This window comes from Pseudophryne corroboree, chromosome 6 (genome assembly GCF_028390025.1).
Source record: "Pseudophryne corroboree isolate aPseCor3 chromosome 6, aPseCor3.hap2, whole genome shotgun sequence".
Taxonomy (NCBI): domain Eukaryota; kingdom Metazoa; phylum Chordata; class Amphibia; order Anura; family Myobatrachidae; genus Pseudophryne; species Pseudophryne corroboree.
The window spans coordinates 422,076,901-422,096,845 of record NC_086449.1 but is presented as its reverse complement, the minus strand read 5'-3'; the positions used below and the strand labels follow the sequence as shown (position 1 = coordinate 422,096,845).

The 19,945-nt window shown below is 46.8% G+C and overlaps 1 protein-coding gene across 6 annotated transcripts in view; it reads left to right on the top strand.

Moving 5' to 3' along the window:
- Positions 1 to 19,945, top strand: part of PHTF2 (putative homeodomain transcription factor 2) — a 325,987-nt gene that overhangs the window by 259,558 nt on the left and 46,484 nt on the right. For all 6 annotated transcript variants that reach the window (XM_063926970.1, XM_063926968.1, XM_063926969.1 and 3 more), the window contains one exon: positions 5,988 to 6,206. In XM_063926970.1, coding sequence (XP_063783040.1) covers positions 5,988 to 6,206 — 219 coding nt within the window. The remainder of the gene's footprint in view (positions 1 to 5,987; positions 6,207 to 19,945) is intronic.

Genomic DNA, 19,945 nt, shown 5'->3' with positions numbered 1-19,945 from the left:
GACATGCACTGAGACTAGAGGGGGGAGGTTCAGGGGAAATTTGCAGAAAAATTACTTCACAGAAAGGGTAGTGGACAAGTGGAATAGCCTCCCATCAGAGGTGGTAGAGGCTAAGACAGTAAAGCAATTTAAACATGCATGGGATAGACATAAGGATATCCTTACAAAGAAATAAGGATCAAATAAGGTTAGAGATAAAAATAATGTAAAAAAAAAAAAAGGGGACAGACTAGATGGGCCAAGCGGTTCTTATCTGCCGACAAATTCTATGTTTCTATGCTCTCTCAGGTTTGTTATACTCCAGCATAATTTTCAGTTTCAGACCCTACCATTTGAACTGACCACAACTCCCAGTGTATTCACCAAAGTTATGGTGCTGATAGCTTTTATTAGCAGGGGATAAGGATTTTTCCATACCTCAACGACTTATTAATCCTGACACAGTCTCGAGAATGGCTTCAGTGTCATCTGCAGCAGACAGTAGCCTGTTTACAGAGATAGGGTTGGCTCATAAATTGGGCAAAATCGTTGTGTCTGAACCAGAGACTGATGACTCACTTGGGGGCTGTGTTAGTATTGGGTATTCAGAGACTATTTTACCTCTGAACAAAATATCCAAAAGTCATTTAAGGATGGAGTATACTCCGTTCCACCCGATACATCTGCAACGTCTGATCTTTTCCAAGTGGAATGGTTTTCATCAGACAATAAAAGCGCAGATTATGGTCTTTCCTGTGGAAGTTAGCAGGTCAATAGCCTGGTGACTACAGACATCCTATCTGGACAAAGGGAGACTCCTTTAGATATCAGATTGGGAAACTCTGACAATGGATGCCAGCCTTCAGGGCTGGGGAGCAGTGTCAAGAAGGAGTTGTTTCCAGGGGCAGTGGACCAAGGAAGAAAGTTGCCTGCCAATACATATATTGGAACTTCGGGCCATATATATATATATATATATATATATTCTCATTTATTCAGGCAGAGAACATCCTTCAGGGAAAAACCAGTTCGAATCCGCTCGGACATTGCAAAGGCAGTAGCGTACCCCAACTATCAGGGGGGAACTCGCAGCCAAAACACAATGAAGAAGGTAAGTCACACGTGGGCAGAACTTCATGAACCAGCCTTGTCTGCAGTATTCATTCCGGGAATCCTAAACTGGGAAACGGATTTTCTCAGTAGACACGCCATTCATGCACGAATAGGCTTTATACTTCAAAGTCTTTTAAACTCTGGTAGACAATGGGGGTTACCGGAGAAAGATGTCATGGCGTCCAGTCAGAACAACAAAATTTCCGGATATGGGTCAAGAACAAACAAATAAATCATCCACAAAGGTCACTCTATCAATGAGATGGAACTTTCGTCTGGCTCATGTGTTTCCACCAATCGCCCTGTAAACCAGGGTGATGCAAACGGCAAGACAAGGTAAGGGTGCTGTGATACTAATAGCTCCGGTTTGGCCCAGAAGGCAGTGTTACGCAGACCTATATTCAATGGTGTAGTAACCGGAAATTTGACCTTAGGTTCAAAATTGTCGGTCTTAGCATTTCTTTAGGCTAAGGTCTGCGGATGACTTCTTGAGAGTACAAGTGTCAGCATTGACTGACTGTATGGTTCTAAAAGGAAAATTGCTAACATACTAGATGTACGCACTTTTTCCAGGGAATGCTGCAAATTCAACCTCCTTTTGTGCCTCCTACAGTGCCTTGGGACTTAAGGTTAGTCCTAAAGGCCTTCAAGCTGTCACAGTCGAACCACTGAAATGAGTGGAGCTTGGTTAACAGCTAAAATTTTCTTTCTACTGGATATTGCTTCAGCTAGAAAAGTTTCAGATTAAGGGGCATTGTTATGTCGCCCTCAATTTCTGATTTTTTTTTAGCCAGATAGAGTGGTTCTCGGAACCAAATCTGGGTATCTTCCTAAAGTGGTGTCTAAATTCCACCTTAACGAAGAAATTGTAGTCCCTGCCTTCCAAGGGCTGGACCTTTCTGCGGGAGATGCATCGTTGGATGTAATCCGTGCCTTAAGGATCTACGTGGATCATACCAGTGCCATCGGGAAGACAGACACTCTGTTTGTTATCTGCGAATTTCACAAGAGATGATGGTCTGCTGATTAGTAGACACTGGCGAAGTGGCTTCGGATGAATTTGTCAGAAGTATATTCTCAAGCTGATCTCCCTGTTATGTCTCTGCTCACTCTACTCGTAAGGTAGGTCCATCATGGGCAGCACAACGTGGTGCTTCAGCAGAACAGATATGTAAGGCAGCCACATGGTCTTCCATTAACACATTCATTAGACATTATGCTTTTGAAACCTTTGCCTCTCAGGACGCTGAATTCGGGCAACGGATTCTCCTGTCCAATCAGGAGCGTCGCCACCACTAAATTACTTTGGGATATCATGTGGACCCTGCCGGAGAAATATTCGTTATGGTAAGAACTTACCGTTGAAAACGTTATTTCTCCTAAGTCCACAGGATCCACAGAGATCCCACCCTGGCGCACCTGATTTGAGGATCCTTTTACTTGCTAACCTCTTCCTTCTTGTACGGAAGGGTGTGCATGTGGGTTCTTCTAGCCTGATTAGGGCTCTCTTTGATGCTCCTGCCTTGAGCTTTGGAAAAACAACTAATTTGCCTGAGCCAGGAGGCGGGGATATATGGACGGGCCCGTTGCTTGCTGGGAGGCCAAAAGCTTTGACCGATTGGTGCAAATCCGCTGTCGTGTCATCATATCCCAATGTTATCCTGTGGACTTAGGAGAAATAACGTTATCAACGGTAAGTTCTTACCGCAACAAATATTTCTAGCATTACAAATGTTTTGTAAATTATTTTACAGAAAAGACCTGACATTGTTAGAGAGGCAAGTAACATTCCAGGTTAGATCTCTTCTTTGTTTTATTTGCTTAGGTCCATACTGTAGATTTCAGTCACCGGAGAGGTATGACATCATGATGTTTACTTTTTGGCATTAATTGCCGAAGAAAAATAATTTCTTATTTAATTAAAAACGTAATTGTTAATGTAAAAAAATTACCAGCAAGTTCAATTTTTAATTTATTGGTGGAATGTGTAGTTGCAAATCTATATACATTAACAAACAATAATGCTTTTGATGCTGAGGAACACCTTTGATCCTTCTATTGATTTAACATTGTATTAGAACCTTAAAGCAGAAGGTGGATTAAGGGGGTCATTCCGACCTGAACGCACGCTAGCTATTTTTTGCAGCGCTGCGATCAGGTCAAAAGTCGGTAAAACTGCGCTTGCATATGCACTGCATTGCGCAGGCACGTCATACGGGTACAAAGTGGATCGGTGCTGGGCGATGGATTTTACGAAGAATCCATTCGCACAGCCGATCGCAAGAAGATTGACAGGAAGGAAGTAGGCGTTTATGGGTGTCAACTGACTGTTTTCAGGAAGTGGTTGGAAAAATGCAGGCGTGTCCAAGCGTTTGCAGGGTGGGTGTCTGACATTATTTCCGGGACCGGACAGGCTGAAGTGATAGCAGCGGCTGAGTAAGTTCAGACCTACTCAGAAACTGCACAAACTGTTTTTGTACCGCTCGGCTGCACAAGCGTTCGCACACTTGCAAAGCGAAAATACACTCCCTTCCCCCCCCCCCCGTATGCGGCAACTATCTGATTGCAGCGCTGCAAAAAATAGCTAGCATGCGATCAGGTCAGAATGACCCCCTAAGTCGTACCTATCGCAGGAAACCTATGAATTGCTAATTTTAGAATTGCTGATTTATTTTTACCATTCATATTCCCCATTGTGTTTTACTGATTAACTTTGCTAAAATATACATAATTTACACTAAAATCACAGCCACCAATTGCCAATTTGCATTGTTCTGTCAAATGCAAGTGCCTAACTGGTTACCATTGTTTAAGTCAAGCTGGCACCTTTTGAGCACATTACTAAGTAACCCACATAGTTCAACAGCAGAGTATACAATGTGTACTTTTTAAAACTATTATAGGAATCCATACTGTACATTAGGCAGCTATCGAGGCAATTCCACGTTCTCCTGATATTTGGGTCGGATGATCGAGGAAATCCTCAATTTGCCTATTCCGACCAAAAAATGATCGGTATCGGTGAGAGTGGGATTTTTAACACGCTGTTTTCTGTCTATTCCACAGATGGCTTGGTAATCATCAATGTAATTGAATTGCCCATCATCAGAGCGTGGAAATGGGTCATAGATGGTTTCAGATGTAGAGACATAAGTCTGACACTTTGCTACACTTGGACAGCAAGAACATGCTACAGATGTGTCCTCATACATTTTTGCTGCAGTCACACCAAACAGCCCCTCTTGGCACACCAAGTTGCATGAGAATCTTGGCATCTTTTTTGCCAGAAATGCATCTTAGCCACAGTGCAGTGTAACTAGGTTGCTTGAGGAGACTGAGCTGACTAGTCTTATATGACACTTGTATATCTGTGTGCTGCAGCTTTTTTCAAATACAATTTCTGTTGTGTTTCGTATACAGACTCCATCACAATATACAAGTGTCATATATGTATGTGTGTGTATTTATGTGTGTGTGTGTATATATATATATATATATATATATATATAAATAAAATATAGATCCAGAGAAGTTGCACTCGCATACAGAACTGTCACAACTGCTGGGGTGCAATAGCCAGAGATCAGTCCTCTCCAGAAGCTGTCTCAAACATAGAAAAAGTGACAAGGAACGCACTCACCAGTCTTCTTCAATAGTGAATAAGATTTCTTTAATTAAGCTCACATAATTTACAGGGTCCAGGTCAACGTTTCGGTCCTCTATGGAACCTTTGTCAAGACCAAAATTTCAGGGAGATGGCAGCCTGAAATTTTGGTCTTGACAAAGGTTCCATAGAGGACCGACACGTTGACCTGGACCCTGTAAATTATGTGAGCTGAATTAAAGAAATCTTATTTTCACTATTGAAGAAAACTGGTGAGTGCATTCCTTGTCACTTTTTCTATATATATAATACATATATAGTATTAAATTAGCACAGTCTCCTTGTGTATCCCAGTCGCATTGTGATTGAGATGCATTTTCGGAAAGAAAAAAAAAACGCCCGGCGTTAGCAAAGTTGCATGGGACCTAGCGTCTCACTTACACCAGGCATCTCACGCAGCGTAGTGTGTTGAGGCTAGATGTATGAGGATGCATCTGTACCTGTCAGCTTGACCTATTCTGGTAGTCTCCTTGTTAAGGCAACAATTAAAATGTGCAAGAATATGTGTAAGTTTCAGAAGCTTAGAAGTGAAGATATGGCATGAAGATGTGATTATGGGTATGCACAACATACAACAACTATCTTTAATAAATGACACAGATGGTTTTTAAAATCTCACATTGTATGATACTGTACATGGTCTTATTAGGGTTGTATAATTTGTTTTTCCCTATACACTGAACAATAATGAGAAGAGCTAGTGGAAAATGTTGTCATTTTTTTAAATAAAATATCACAACTGTTGAATTTTACACTTAGGGGTACGTCGGAGAGGATCCGACACTACAGTATTCAATTTGCGGGCATTTTCTACAGGTTTGAATCGGCATTGTCGAAAACGGGCCAAAAACCTATCTGAAACACTCGCAAATTCAACAAAATACGTGGATCTGCGGCTAATCCATCAATCCACGTGTTTTCCGACAAAACAGAAAAACGGCACTCGTCTTGAATAGGTTGAATCCAGATTTGACCTAAAAAAGTCGGAAAGTGTCGTTTTTCCGACAAGTCGGGAATTCCGACAATAATTGGATAGACCCCTCAGCCTTTTTATGAAAAGCAACACAGTAAGCCTTTAAGAGGCTGCAAGAAAGAGAATGTTTGTAAAACATCAGGAAAAGCTTGTAGATAATATAACTACTTTCTGTTCCACGGATAGCTATATCCTTTCTAAAAATGTGTTACCTTCTTAATTTGTGTGAATATCAGGATAATGTAACTATTCTTTCAGGACATTCAAAAATCAGGAACCAGTTGTAGTTCTCGCTGCTCAAGCTCTCGGCAAGATTCAGAAAGCACCAGACCAGAGTCTGAAACAGAAGATGTTCTCTGGGAAGACCTGCTGCACTGTGCAGAGTGTCGCTCTTCCTGCAGCAGTGAGACGGATGCCGATGCGAATCATGGAAACATGTGCCTGAAAAGGGAATTTAGAGATGACCCTTTCCACCAGGTACACTTGTTTACCTTTCTTGTATTTGTTGCTATATTATTAGGTGGCATTATTCCTATGGCTTTTTTTTTTTTTTTTCTTTTAAAGTGAAGAGAAGTAAAAAATAAATGACACCGAAGATGCAGTAAAACTTTTTGGGGTTTTTTTTTTGTCATCCATTGCGGAACACTGGAGGAATAACTATATATAGCAGGGATGCTTGGCATTTTAAGAAACCTGTAGGCTCCTTCCCTTCTATTTCCATTTTACCTTATTGTTTAGGGGATTTATGTCTCCTGCAGCTTAAGATGGCTGGGGCAAACTGAGGCAGTGCAGAGATCAACACCTCCATCTGTTCCTGCGGATTGATTGCCTAAGATGGAGAACCTGATGAGGTAGTGCCTGGTGAGACACAGGGCCAGTGAATCCAGAACAGTGCCAGACCACGCTTCCTTTGGAATTGCAGGTTCATCCCTGGTGCTCCCACTCAACTGTTGCTAAAGGTTATATCTGTTTTGCAGTCCCAACTTCTCTGAGGCATTCACTGCATCTGGTGTTAGGCACTCTGGCTTATGTTCTGGATCTGTGGTCTATTTTATAGGGTAAAGTCAGCTGGCCCACAAAACCACCATAAATGCTGGCAGATGTGTCTGGCCCATCATTCCTTTATAGAGTATTATGTCAGGCTACGATTTGTTTGCAACAAGGCATTTTGTTTACCTGATGCAGATGCCACTCTAATTTACAGGATGGCCATCCATGTGTTGCCGCTGTGGTGCAGCGTGTGGATGTCTGTATACAGTACCTCCATTCCTAGCAGGGGTCTCCACCATCAGTGTGAAGTCCTTCAGTGTGAAGGGCTTGGCTCTCTGCTTTATGGGGTTTTTTTTCACTGCTTTATATTTCCAGGGGCCATGCAATTTATTTTCATTTGTATAATGCATGTTCAGCCTTCATGCATACCTTCTGCAGCACCCTTATTTTGAACTCTTGGTTTCGGTGGTGTTGCACTTCCTGTTCTGGCAGGTTGCGTTAATGTGGGCTATACTCAGAACTGGGGTCTGTCCCTTGTTGGCCTCCTCCTCTCATTGTCTATGCCAGTTGGACTGTGCTTGGAGCTAGCCCTTTCTCTATCGTCCTAGTGGATGCTGGGGTTCCTGAAAGGACCATGGGGAATAGCGGCTCCGCAGGAGACAGGGCACAAAAAGTAAAGCTTTAGGATCAGGTGGTGTGCACTGGCTCCTCCCCCCATGACCCTCCTCCAAGCCTCAGTTAGATTTTTGTGCCCGGCCGAGAAGGGTGCAATCTAGGTGGCTCTCCTAAAGAGCTGCTTAGAAAAGTTTAGCTTAGGTTTTTTATTTTACAGTGAGTCCTGCTGGCAACAGGATCACTGCAACGAGGGACTTAGGGGAGAAGAAGTGAACTCACCTGCGTGCAGGATGGATTGGCTTCTTTGGCTACTGGACATTAGCTCCAGAGGGACGATCACAGGTACAGCCTGGATGGTCACCGGAGCCTCGCCGCCGGCCCCCTTGCAGATGCTGAAACGAGAAGAGGTCCAGAATCGGCGGCAGAAGACTCCTCAGTCTTCTTAAGGTAGCGCACAGCACTGCAGCTGTGCGCCATTTCCTCTCAGCACACTTCACACGGCAGTCACTGAGGGTGCAGGGCGCTGGGAGGGGGGCGCCCTGGGAGGCAAATGAAAACCTTTTTTTGGCTAAAAATACCTCACATATAGCCTCCGGGGGCTATATGGAGATATTTAACCCCTGCCAGAATCCATTAAAGAGCGGGAGACGAGCCCGACGAAAAAGGGGCGGGGCCTATCTCCTCAGCACACAGCGCCATTTTCCCTCACAGAAAGGCTGGAGGGAAGGCTCCCAGGCTCTCCCCTGCACTGCACTACAGAAACAGGGTTAAAACAGAGAGGGGGGGCACTATTTTGGCGTTAGAAATATATAAAAGATGCTATAAGGGAAAACACTTATATAAGGTTGTCCCTATATAATTATAGCGTTTTTGGTGTGTGCTGGCAAACTCTCCCTCTGTCTCTACAAAGGGCTAGTGGGTCCTGTCCTCTATCAGAGCATTCCCTGTGTGTGTGCTGTGTGTCGGTACGTGTGTGTCGACATGTATGAGGACGATGTTGGTGAGGAGGCGGAGCAATTGCCTGTAATGGTGATGTCACTCTCTAGGGAGTCGACACCGGAATGGATGGCTTATTTAGGGAATTACGTGATAATGTCAACACGCTGCAAGGTCGGTTGACGACATGAGACGGCCGACAAACAATTAGTACCGGTCCAGACGTCTCAGAAACACCGTCAGGGGTTTTAAAACGCCCGTTTACTTTAGTCGGTCGACACAGACACGGACACGGACACTGAATCCAGTGTCGACGGTGAATAAACAAACGTATTCCTTATTAGGGCCACACGTTAAGGGCAATGAAGGAGGTGTTACATATTTCTGATACTACAAGTACCACAAAAGAGGGTATTATGTGGGATGTGAAAAAACTACCGTAGTTTTTCCTGAATCAGATAAATTAAATGAAGTGTGTGATGATGCGTGGGTTCCCCCCGATAGAAAATTATGGGCGGTATACCCTTTCCCGCCAGAAGTTAGGGCGCGTTGGGAAACACCCCTTAGGGTGGATAAGGCGCTCACACGCTTATCAAAACAAATGGCGGTACCGTCTATAGATAGGGCCGTCCTCAAGGAGCCAGCTGACAGGAGGCTGGAAAATATCATAAAAAGTATATACACACATACTGGTGTTATACTGCGACCAGCGATCGCCTCAGCCTGGATGTGCAGAGCTGGGGTGGCTTGGTCGGATTCCCTGACTAAAAATATTGATACCCTTGACAGGGACAGTATTTTATTGACTATAGAGCATTTAAAGGATGCAATTTCTATATATGCGAGATGCACAGAGGGATATTTGCACTCTGGCATCAAGAGTAAGTGCGATGTCCATATCTGCCAGAAGATGTTTATGGACACGACAGTGGTCAGGTGATGCAGATTCCAAACGGCACAAAGGTGTATTGCCGTATAAAGGAAGAGGAGTTATTTGGGGTCGGTCCATCGGACCTGGTGGCCACGGCAACTGCTGGAAAATCCACCGTTTTTACCCTAAGTCACATCTCTGCAGAAAAAGACACCGTCTTTTCAGCCTCAGTCCTTTCGTCCCTATAAGAGTCATATCTGCCCAGGGATAGAGGAAAGGGAAGAAGACTGCAGCAGGCAGCCCATTCCCAGGAACAGAAGCGTTCCACCGCTTCTGCCAAGCTCTCAGCATGACGCTGGGACCATACAGGACCCCTGGATCCTACATGTAGTATCCCAGGGGTACAGATTGGAATGTCGAGACGTTTTCCCTTCGCAGGCTCCTGAAGTCTGGTTTACCAAGGTCTCCCTCCGACAAGGAGGCAGTATGGGAAACAATTCACAAGCTGTATTCCCAGCAGGTGATAATCAAATTACCCCTCCTACAACAAGAAAAGGGGTATTATTCCACATTATATTGTGGTACTGAAGCCAGAAGGCTAGGTGAGACCTATTCTAAATCTAAAAAAATTTGAACACTTACAAAGGTTCAAATCAAGATGGAGTCACTCAGAGCAGTGATAACGAACCAGGAAGAAGGGGACTATATAGTGTCCCGAGACATCAGGGATGCTTACCTCCATGTCCAAAATTTGCCCTTCTCACTAAGGGTACCTCAGGTTCGTGGTACAGAACTGTCACTATCAGTTTCAGACGCTGCCGTTTGGATTGTCCACGGCACCCCGGGTCTTTACCAAGGTAATGGCCGAAATGATGACTCTTCTTCGAAGAAAAGGCGTCTTAATTATCCCTTACTTGGACGATCTCCTGATAAGGGCAAAGTCCAGGGAACAGTTGGAGGTCGGAGTAGCACTATCTCGGATACTGCTACAACAGCACGGGTGGATTCTAAATATTCCAAAATCGCAGCTGATCCCGACGACAAGTCTGCTGTGCCTAGGGATGATTCTGGACACAGTCCAGAAAAAGGTGTTTCTCCCGGAAGAGAAAGCCAGGGAGTTATCCGAGCTAGTCAGGAACCTCCTAAAATCAGTGCATCATTGCACAAGGGTCCTGGTAAAGATGGTGACTTCCTACGAAGCAATTCCATTCGGCAGATTTCACGCAAGAATTTTTCAGTGGGATCTGCTGGACAAATGGTCCGGATCGCATCTTCAGATGCATCAGCGGATAACCCTATATCCAAGGACAAGGGTGTCTCTCCTGTGGTGGTTACAGAGTGCTCATCTTCTAGAGGACCGCAGATTCGGCATTCAGGATTGGATGCTGGTGACCACGGAGGCCAGCCCGAGAGGCTGGGGAGCAGTCACACAAGGAAAAAATTTCCAGGGAGTGTGATCAAGTCTGGAGACTTTTCTCCACATAAATATACTGGAGCTAAGGGTAAATTTATAATACTCTAAGCTTAGCAAGACCTCTGCTTCAAGGTCAGCCGGTATTGATCCAGTGGGAAAAACATCACGGCAGTCGCCCACGTAAATAGACAGGGCGGCACAAGAAGCAGGAGGGCAATGGCAAAAACTGCAAGGACTTTTCGCTGGGCGGAAAATCATGTGATAGCACTGTCAGCAGTGTTTTATTCCGGGAATGGAAACTGGGAAGCAGACTTCCTCAGCAGGCACGACCTCCACCCGGCAGAGTGGAAACTTCATCGGGAAGTTTTCCACATGATTGTAAACCGTTGGGAAATACCAAAGGTGGACATGATGGCGTCCCGTCTGAACAAAAAAACGGGACAGGTATTGCGCCAGGTTAAGAGACCCTCAGGCAATAGCTGTGGACGTTCTGGTAACACCATGGATGTACCAGTCGGTGTATGTGTTCCATCCTCTGCTTCTCATACCTAAGGTACTGAGACTTATAAGACGTAGAGGAGTAAGAACTATACTCATGGCTCCGGATTGGCCAAGAAGGACTTGGTACCCGGAACTTCAAGAGATGCTCACAGAGGACTTATGGCCTCTGCCGCTAAGAAGGGACTTGTTTCAGCAAGTACCATGTCTGTTCCAAGACTTACCGCAGCTGCGTTTGACGGCATGGCGGTGGAACGCCGGATCCTAAGGGAAAAAGGCATTCCGGAAGAGGTCATTCCTACCCTGGTCAAAGCCAGAAAGGAGGTGACCGCACAACATTATCACCACATGTGGCAAAAATATGTTGCGTGGTGTGAGGCCAGAAAGGCCCCACGAAGAAATTTCAACTCGGTCGATTCCTGCATTTCCTGCAAACAGGAGTGTCTATGGGCCTCAAATTGGGGTCCATTAAGGTTCAAATTTCGGCCCTGTCGATTTTCTTCCAGAAAGAAGTGGCTTCAGTTCCTGAAGTCCAGAAGTTTGTCAAGGGAGTATTGCATATACAACCCCCTTTTGTGCCTCCAGTGGCACTGTGGGATCTCAACGTAGTTCTGGGATTCCTCAAATCACATTGGTTTAAAACCAGTCAAATCTGTGGATTTGAAGCATCTCACATGAAAAGTGACCATGCTCTTGGCCCTGGCCTGGACCAGGCGAGTGTCAAATTGGTGGTTTTTTTCTCAAAAAAGCCCATATCTGGTTGTCCATTTGGACAGGGCAGAGCTGCGGACTCGTCCCCAGTTCTCTCCCTAAGGTGGTGTCAGTGTTTCACCTGAACCAGCTTATTTTGGTGCCTTGCGCCTACTAGGGACTTGGAGGACTCCAGGTTGCTAGATGTTGTCAGGGCCCTGTAAATATAGGTTCCAGGACGGCTGGAGTCAGGAAAACTGACTTGCTGTTATCCTGTATGCACCCAACAAACTGGGTGCTCTTGCTTCTAAGCAGACTATTGCTAGTTGGATGTGTAATACAATTCAGCTTGCACATTCTGTGGCAGGCCTGCCACAGCCAAAATATGTAAATGCCCATTCCACAAGGAAGGTGGGCTTCTCTTGGGCGGCTGCCCGAGGGGTCTCGGCTTTAAAACTTTGCCGAGCGGCTATTTAGTCAGGGGCAAACACGTTGGTAAAATCCTACAAATTTGATACCCTGGCTAAGGAGGACCTGGAGTTCTCTCATTCGGTGCTGCAGAGTCATCCGCACTCTCCCGCCCGTTTGGGAGCTTTGGTATTATCCCCATGGTCCTTTCAGGAACCCCAGCATCCACTAGGACGATAGAGAAAATAAGAATTTACTTACCGATAATTCTATTTCTCGGAGTCCGTAGTGGATGCTGGGCGCCCATCCCAAGTGCGGATTATCTGCAATACTTGTACATAGTTACAAAAATCGGGTTATTATTGTTGTGAGCCATCTTTTCAGAGGCTCCGCTGTTATCATACTGTTAACTGGGTTCAGATCACAGGTTGTACAGTGTGATTGGTGTGGCTGGTATGAGTCTTACCCGGGATTCAAAATCCTTCCTTATTGTGTACGCTCGTCCGGGCACAGTATCCTAACTGAGGCTTGGAGGAGGGTCATGGGGGGAGGAGCCAGTGCACACCACCTGATCCTAAAGCTTTACTTTTTGTGCCCTGTCTCCTGCGGAGCCGCTATTCCCCATGGTCCTTTCAGGAACCCCAGCATCCACTACGGACTCCGAGAAATAGAATTATCGGTAAGTAAATTCTTATTTTTTCAGACCAAAGTTGTTGCTAGTTTTCATTATCCAGAGGACATTGTGAATCTTGTTTTGGGAAAGGAGCAGCAGGCTCCTTGTACTCTGTTATCAGGGGTTCATAGTACCCAGGATTTGTGCAGACACATTTGTTAGGTCTTTTTGAATAGACTGTTACCAGGAGGATGACTATTGTCATTTAACCATTCTTATCGTGGGTTTCAGCTGCTCATTCCTGAGCCTTTGAGGATACATTGCACCAGATTGAGGGGTTCAACTTAGGTGACGCAGTATGGGAGTTCGGGTCTTTGGCACATACTTTTACCAAATTTGACAGATTTCCTATTTTGCATCCAAAAACCCAGTTCTGGACATTGCGGCTGCACACCATTATTTCTGAGTGTACCCTCCCTTTGGGACATCCTCATGGTTATTCCTCCAGTGTCCCCGAATGGATGACAGGAGAAAATGTTGGGGACTAAATAGACTAAACAGAGGTGTACAGCATGTGGTCCTCCAGCTGTGGAAGTACAATTCCCAGCATGCCCTGCCAAAGTTTTAGCATGCCTTAATAGGAAAACTGTGGCAGGGCATGCTAGGATGTGTAGTTCCACAGCAGATGGAGGGCTGCATGTTGAGGATCCCAGGACTAAGAGAAAAAGATTTAATGTGTTTGTGTTCAGTCTTATTCATGTGTTTTCTCTGACGTCCTAGTGGATGCTGGGAACTCCGTAAGGACCATGGGGAATAGCGGCTCCGCAGGAGACTGGGCACAAAAGTAAAAGCTTTAGGACTACCTGGTGTGCACTGGCTCCTCCCCCTATGACCCTCCTCCAAGCCTCAGTTAGATTTTTGTGCCCGAACGAGAAGGGTGCATACTAGGTGGCTCTCCTGAGCTGCTTAGAGTAAAAGTTTAAATTAGGTTTTTTATTTTCAGTGAGTCCTGCTGGCAACAGGCTCACTGCACCGAGGGACTAAGGGGAGAAGAAGCGAACTCACCTGCGTGCAGAGTGGATTGGGCTTCTTAGGCTACTGGACATTAGCTCCAGAGGGACGATCACAGGCCCAGCCATGGATGGGTCCCAGAGCCGCGCCGCCGGCCCCCTTACAGAGCCAGAAGACAGAAGAGGTCCGGGAAATCGGCGGCAGAAGACGTCCTGTCTTAAATAAGGTAGCGCACAGCACCGCAGCTGTGCGCCATTGCTCTCAGCACACTTCACACTCCGGTCACTGAGGGTGCAGGGCGCTGGGGGGGGGGGCGCCCTGAGACGCAATAAAAACACCTTAGATGGCTAAAAATACATCACATATAGCTCCTGGGCTATATGGATGCATTTAACCCCTGCCAGTTTTTCCTTAAAAAAGCGGGAGAAAGGCCGCCGAGAAGGGGGCGGAGCCTATCTCCTCAGCACACAAGCGCCATTTTCCCTCACAGCTCCACTGGAAGGACGTCTCCCTGACTCTCCCCTGCAGTCCTGCACTACAGAAACAGGGTAAAACAAGAGAGGGGGGGCACTAATTTGGCAGATTAATAAATACAGCAGCTATATAAGGGAAAAACACTTATATAAGGTTATCCCTGTATATATATAGCGCTCTGGTGTGTGCTGGCAAACTCTCCCTCTGTCTCCCCAAAGGGCTAGTGGGGTCCTGTCCTCTATCAGAGCATTCCCTGTGTGTGTGCTGTGTGTCGGTACGTTGTGTCGACATGTATGAGGAGGAAAATGGTATGGAGGCGGAGCAATTGCCTGTAATAGTGATGTCACCCCCTAGGGAGTCGACACCTGACTGGATGGTCTTATGGAAGGAATTACGTGATAGCGTCAGCACTTTACAAAAGACTGTTGACGACATGAGACAGCCGGAAAAACAGTTTAATACCTGTCCAGGCGTCTCAAACACAGTCAGGGGCTCTAAAGCGCCCGTTACCTCAGATGGTCGACACAGACCCAGACACGGACACTGACTCCAGTGTCGACGGTGAGGAAACAACCGTGTTTTCCAGTAGGGCCACACGTTACATGATCACGGCAATGAAGGAGGTTTTGAACATTTCTGATACTACAAGTACCACAAAAAAGGGTATTATGTGGGGTGTGAAAAAACTACCCGTAGTTTTTCCTAAATCAGATGAATTAAATGAGGTGTGTGATGAAGCGTGGGTTTCCCCCGATAAAAAACTGCTAATTGGCATTATACCCTTTCCCGCCAGAGGTTAGGGCGCGTTGGGAAACACCCCCTAGGGTAGATAAGGCGCTCACACTCTTATCAAAACAAGTGGCGTTACCGTCTCCGGATACGGCCGCCCTCAAGGAGCCAGCTGATAGGAAGCTGGAAAATATCCTAAAAAGTATATACACACATACTGGTGTTATACTGAGACCAGCAATCGCCTCAGCCTGGATGTGCAGTGCTGGGGTGGCTTGGTCGGATTCCCTGACTGAAAATATTGATACCCTGGACAGGGACAGTATATTATTGACTATAGAGCATTTAAAGGATGCATTTCTATATATGCGAGATGCACAGAGGGATATTTGCACTCTGGCATCAAGAGTAAGTGCGCTGTCCATTTCTGCCAGAAGAGGGTTATGGACGCGACAGTGGTCAGGTGATGCGGATTCCAAACGGCATATGGAAGTATTGCCGTATAAAGGGGAGGAGTTATTTGGGGTCGGTCTATCGGACCTGGTGGCCACGGCAACGGCTGGGAAATCCACCTTTTTACCCCAGGTCACCTCAGCAGAAAAAGACACTGTCTTTTCAGGCTCAGTCCTTTCGTCCCCATAAGGGCAAGCGGGCAAAAGGCCACTCATATCTGCCCCGGGGCAGAGGAAGGGGAAAAAGACTGCAGCAGGCAGCCTCTTCCCAGGAACAGAAGCCCTCCCCCGCTTCTGCCAAGTCCTCAGCATGACGCTGGGGCCTTACAAGCGGACTCGGGTACGGTGGGGGGTCGTCTCAAGAATTTCAGCGCGCAGTGGGCTCACTCGCAAGTGGACCCCTGGATCCTGCAGGTAGTATCTCAGGGGTACAAATTGGAATTCGAGACGTCTCCCCCTCGCCGGTTCCTTAAGTCTGCTTTACCAACGTCTCCCTCCGACAGGGAGGCGGTATTGGAAGCCATTCACAAGCTGTATTCCCAGCAGGTGATAATCAAGGTACCCCTCCTACAACAGGGAAAGGGGTATTATTCCACGCTGTTTGTGGTACCGAAGCCGGACGGCTCGGTGAGACCTATTTTAAATCTGAAATCATTGAACACTTAAATACAAAGGTTCAAATTCAAGATGGAGTCACTCAGAGCAGTGATAGCGAACCTGGAAGAAGGGGACTATATGGTGTCTCTGGACATCAAGGATGCTTACCTCCATGTCCCAATTTGCCCTTCTCACCAAGGGTACCTCAGGTTTGTGGTACAGAACTGTCACTATCAGTTTCAGACGCTGCCGTTTGGATTGTCCACGGCACCCCGGGTCTTTACCAAGGTAATGGCCGAAATGATGATTCTTCTTCGAAGAAAAGGCGTCTTAATTATCAATTACTTTGACGATCTCCTGATAAGGGCAAGGTCCAGGGAACAGTTAGAGGTCGGAGTAGCACTATCTCAAGTAGTACTACGACAGCACGGGTGGATTCTAAATATTCCAAAATCGCAGCTGATTCCGACGACACGTCTGCTGTTCCTAGGGTTGATTCTGGACACAGTCCAGAAAAAGGTGTTTCTCCCGGAGGAGAAAGCCAGGGAGTTATCCGAGCTAGTCAGGAACCTCCTAAAACCAGGCCAAGTGTCAGTGCATCAATGCACAAGGGTCCTGGGAAAAATGGTGGCTTCTTACGAAGCGATTCCATTCGGCAGATTCCACGCAAGAACTTTTCAGTGGGATCTGCTGGACAAATGGTCCGGATCGCATCTTCAGATGCATCAGCGGATAACCCTGTCTCCAAGGACAAGGGTGTCTCTCCTGTGGTGGTTGCAGAGTGCTCATCTTCTAGAGGGCCGCAGATTCGGCATTCAGGACTGGGTCCTGGTGACCACGGATGCCAGCCTGAGAGGCTGGGGAGCAGTCACACAGGGAAAAAATTTCCAGGGCTTGTGGTCAAGCATGGAAACGTCATTTCACATAAATATCCTGGAACTAAGGGCCATTTACAATGCCCTAAGTCAAGCAAGGCCTCTGCTTCAGGGTCAGCCGGTGTTGATCCAGTCGGACAACATCACGGCAGTCGCCCACGTAAACAGACAGGGCGGCACAAGAAGCAGGAGGGCAATGGCAGAAGTTGCAAGGATTCTTCGCTGGGCGGAAAATCATGTGATAGCACTGTCAGCAGTGTTCATTCCGGGAGTGGACAACTGGGAAGCAGACTTCCTCAGCAGACACGACCTCCACCCGGGGGAGTGGGGACTTCACCCAGAAGTCTTCCACATGATTGTGAACCGTTGGGAAAAACCAAAGGTGGACATGATGGCGTCCCGCCTCAACAAAAAACTAGACAGATATTGCGCCAGATCAAGGGACCCTCAGGCAATAGCTGTGGACGCTCTGGTAACACCGTGGGTGTACCAGTCAGTGTATGTGTTCCCTCCTCTGCCTCTCATACCCAAGGTACTGAGAATCATAAGAAGGAGAGGAGTAAGGACTATACTCGTGGCTCCGGATTGGCCAAGAAGGACTTGGTACCCGGAACTTCAAGAGATGCTCACGGAGGACCCGTGGCCTCTACCTCTAAGAAAGGACCTGCTCCAGCAGGGACCCTGTCTGTTCCAAGACTTACCGCGGCTGCGTTTGACGGCATGGCGGTTGAACGCCGGATCCTGAAGGAAAAAGGCATTCCGGATGAAGTCATCCCTACCCTGATCAAAGCCAGGAAGGATGTAACCGTGCAACATTATCACCGTATTTGGCGTAAATATGTTGCGTGGTGTGAGGCCAGGAAGGCCCCTACAGAGGAATTTCAACTGGGTCGTTTCCTGCATTTCCTGCAAACAGGACTGTCTATGGGCCTAAAATTAGGGTCCATTAAGGTTCAAATTTCGGCCCTGTCGATTTTCTTCCAGAAAGAACTGGCTTCAGTTCCTGAAGTTCAGACGTTTGTCAAGGGGGTACTGCATATACAGCCTCCTTTTGTGCCTCCAGTGGCACCTTGGGATCTCAATGTAGTTTTGGGGTTCCTAAAATCACATTGGTTTGAACCACTCACCACTGTGGACTTAAAAATATCTCACATGGAAAGTGGTAATGCTGTTAGCCCTGGCTTCAGCCAGGCGTGTCTCAGAATTGGCGGCTTTATCCTATAAAAGCCCTTACCTAATTTTTCATACGGACAGGGCAGAATTGAGGACTCGTCCTCAATTTCTCCCTAAGGTGGTTTCAGCGTTTCACTTGAACCAGCCTATTGTGGTACCTGCGGCTACTAGGGACTTGGAGGACTCCAAGTTGCTGGACGTAGTCAGGGCCCTGAAAATATATGTTTCCAGGACGGCTGGAGTCAGAAAATCTGACTCGCTGTTTATCCTGTATGCACCCAACAAGCTGGGTGCTCCTGCTTCTAAGCAGACTATTGCTCGTTGGATTTGTAGTACAATTCAGCTTGCACATTCTGTGGCAGGCCTGCCACAGCCAAAATCTGTAAAAGCCCATTCCACAAGGAAAGTGGGCTCATCTTGGGCGGCTGCCCGAGGGGTCTCGGCTTTACAACTTTGCCGAGCAGCTACTTGGTCAGGGGCAAACACGTTTGCTAAATTCTACAAATTTGATACCCTGGCTGAGGAGGACCTGGAGTTCTCTCATTCGGTGCTGCAGAGTCATCCGCACTCTCCCGCCCGTTTGGGAGCTTTGGTATAATCCCCATGGTCCTTACGGAGTTCCCAGCATCCACTAGGACGTCAGAGAAAATAAGAATTTACTTACCGATAATTCTATTTCTCGTAGTCCGTAGTGGATGCTGGGCGCCCATCCCAAGTGCGGATTGTCTGCAATACTTGTACATAGTTATTGTTACAAAAATCGGGTTATTATTGTTGTGAGCCATCTTTTCAGAGGCTCCTCTGTTATCATGCTGTTAACTGGGTTCAGATCACAGGTTGTACGGTGTGATTGGTGTGGCTGGTATGAGTCTTACCCGGGATTCAAAATCCTTCCTTATTGTGTACGCTCGTCCGGGCACAGTATCCAGAGGGCTGAAACACACACTCCGGTTTTTCCCGGATGGCAAAAAGCCGGACAAACTTTGTCCGGCTTTTTACCATCCGGGAGAAACCGGCAGTGTCTATCACACAGGACGGCTTTGAGCCGTGTGTGATGCTGTGCGCATGCGCAGCATCAGACACGGCTGCAGAAGAAACCGTTGTGTGTGAAAGCTCCCCTTCACACACATGGTTTACTGGCTCCAAGGACGGCCCGGCGGCCGCCCGGCCGCCGGACCCTCCAGTGGTGAGACCCGGCTGCAACCCGGCAGCCGGGCCGGGGCCGTGCAGTGTGAAGGGACCCTAGCCCTCACACTGTTAACTACAATGCCGGCACGGGAAAAAGCCGTCCGGCTTTTTCCCGGCCGGCAAAAACCGTGTAGTGTGTTTCAGCCCTAACTGAGGCTTGGAGGAGGGTCATAGGGGGAGGAGCCAGTGCACACCAGGTAGTCCTAAAGCTTTTACTTTTGTGCCCAGTCTCCTGCGGAGCCGCTATTCCCCATGGTCCTTACGGAGTTCCCAGCATCCACTACGGACTACGAGAAATAGAATTATCGGTAAGTAAATTCTTATTTTTTTTCCTGTAATCATCGTTAGTTAGGATGTTGTATTGGCACAATTATTAGCTTTGTTACCTCACAGCACTATGGTTATGAGCTTAATTCTAACCCAGGGCCCCATATATGTGGACTTTGGGGGTAATTCCAAGTTGATCGCAGCAGGAAATTTTTTAGCAGTTGGGCAAAACCATGTGCACTGCAGGGGGGGGCAGATATAACATTTGAGGAGAGAGTTAGATTTGGGTGGGTTATTTTGTTTCTGTGCAGGGCAAATACTGGCTGCTTTATTTTTACACTGCAATTTAGATTGCAGATTGAACTCACCACACCCAAATCTAACTCTCTCTGCACATGTTATATCTGCCCCCCCT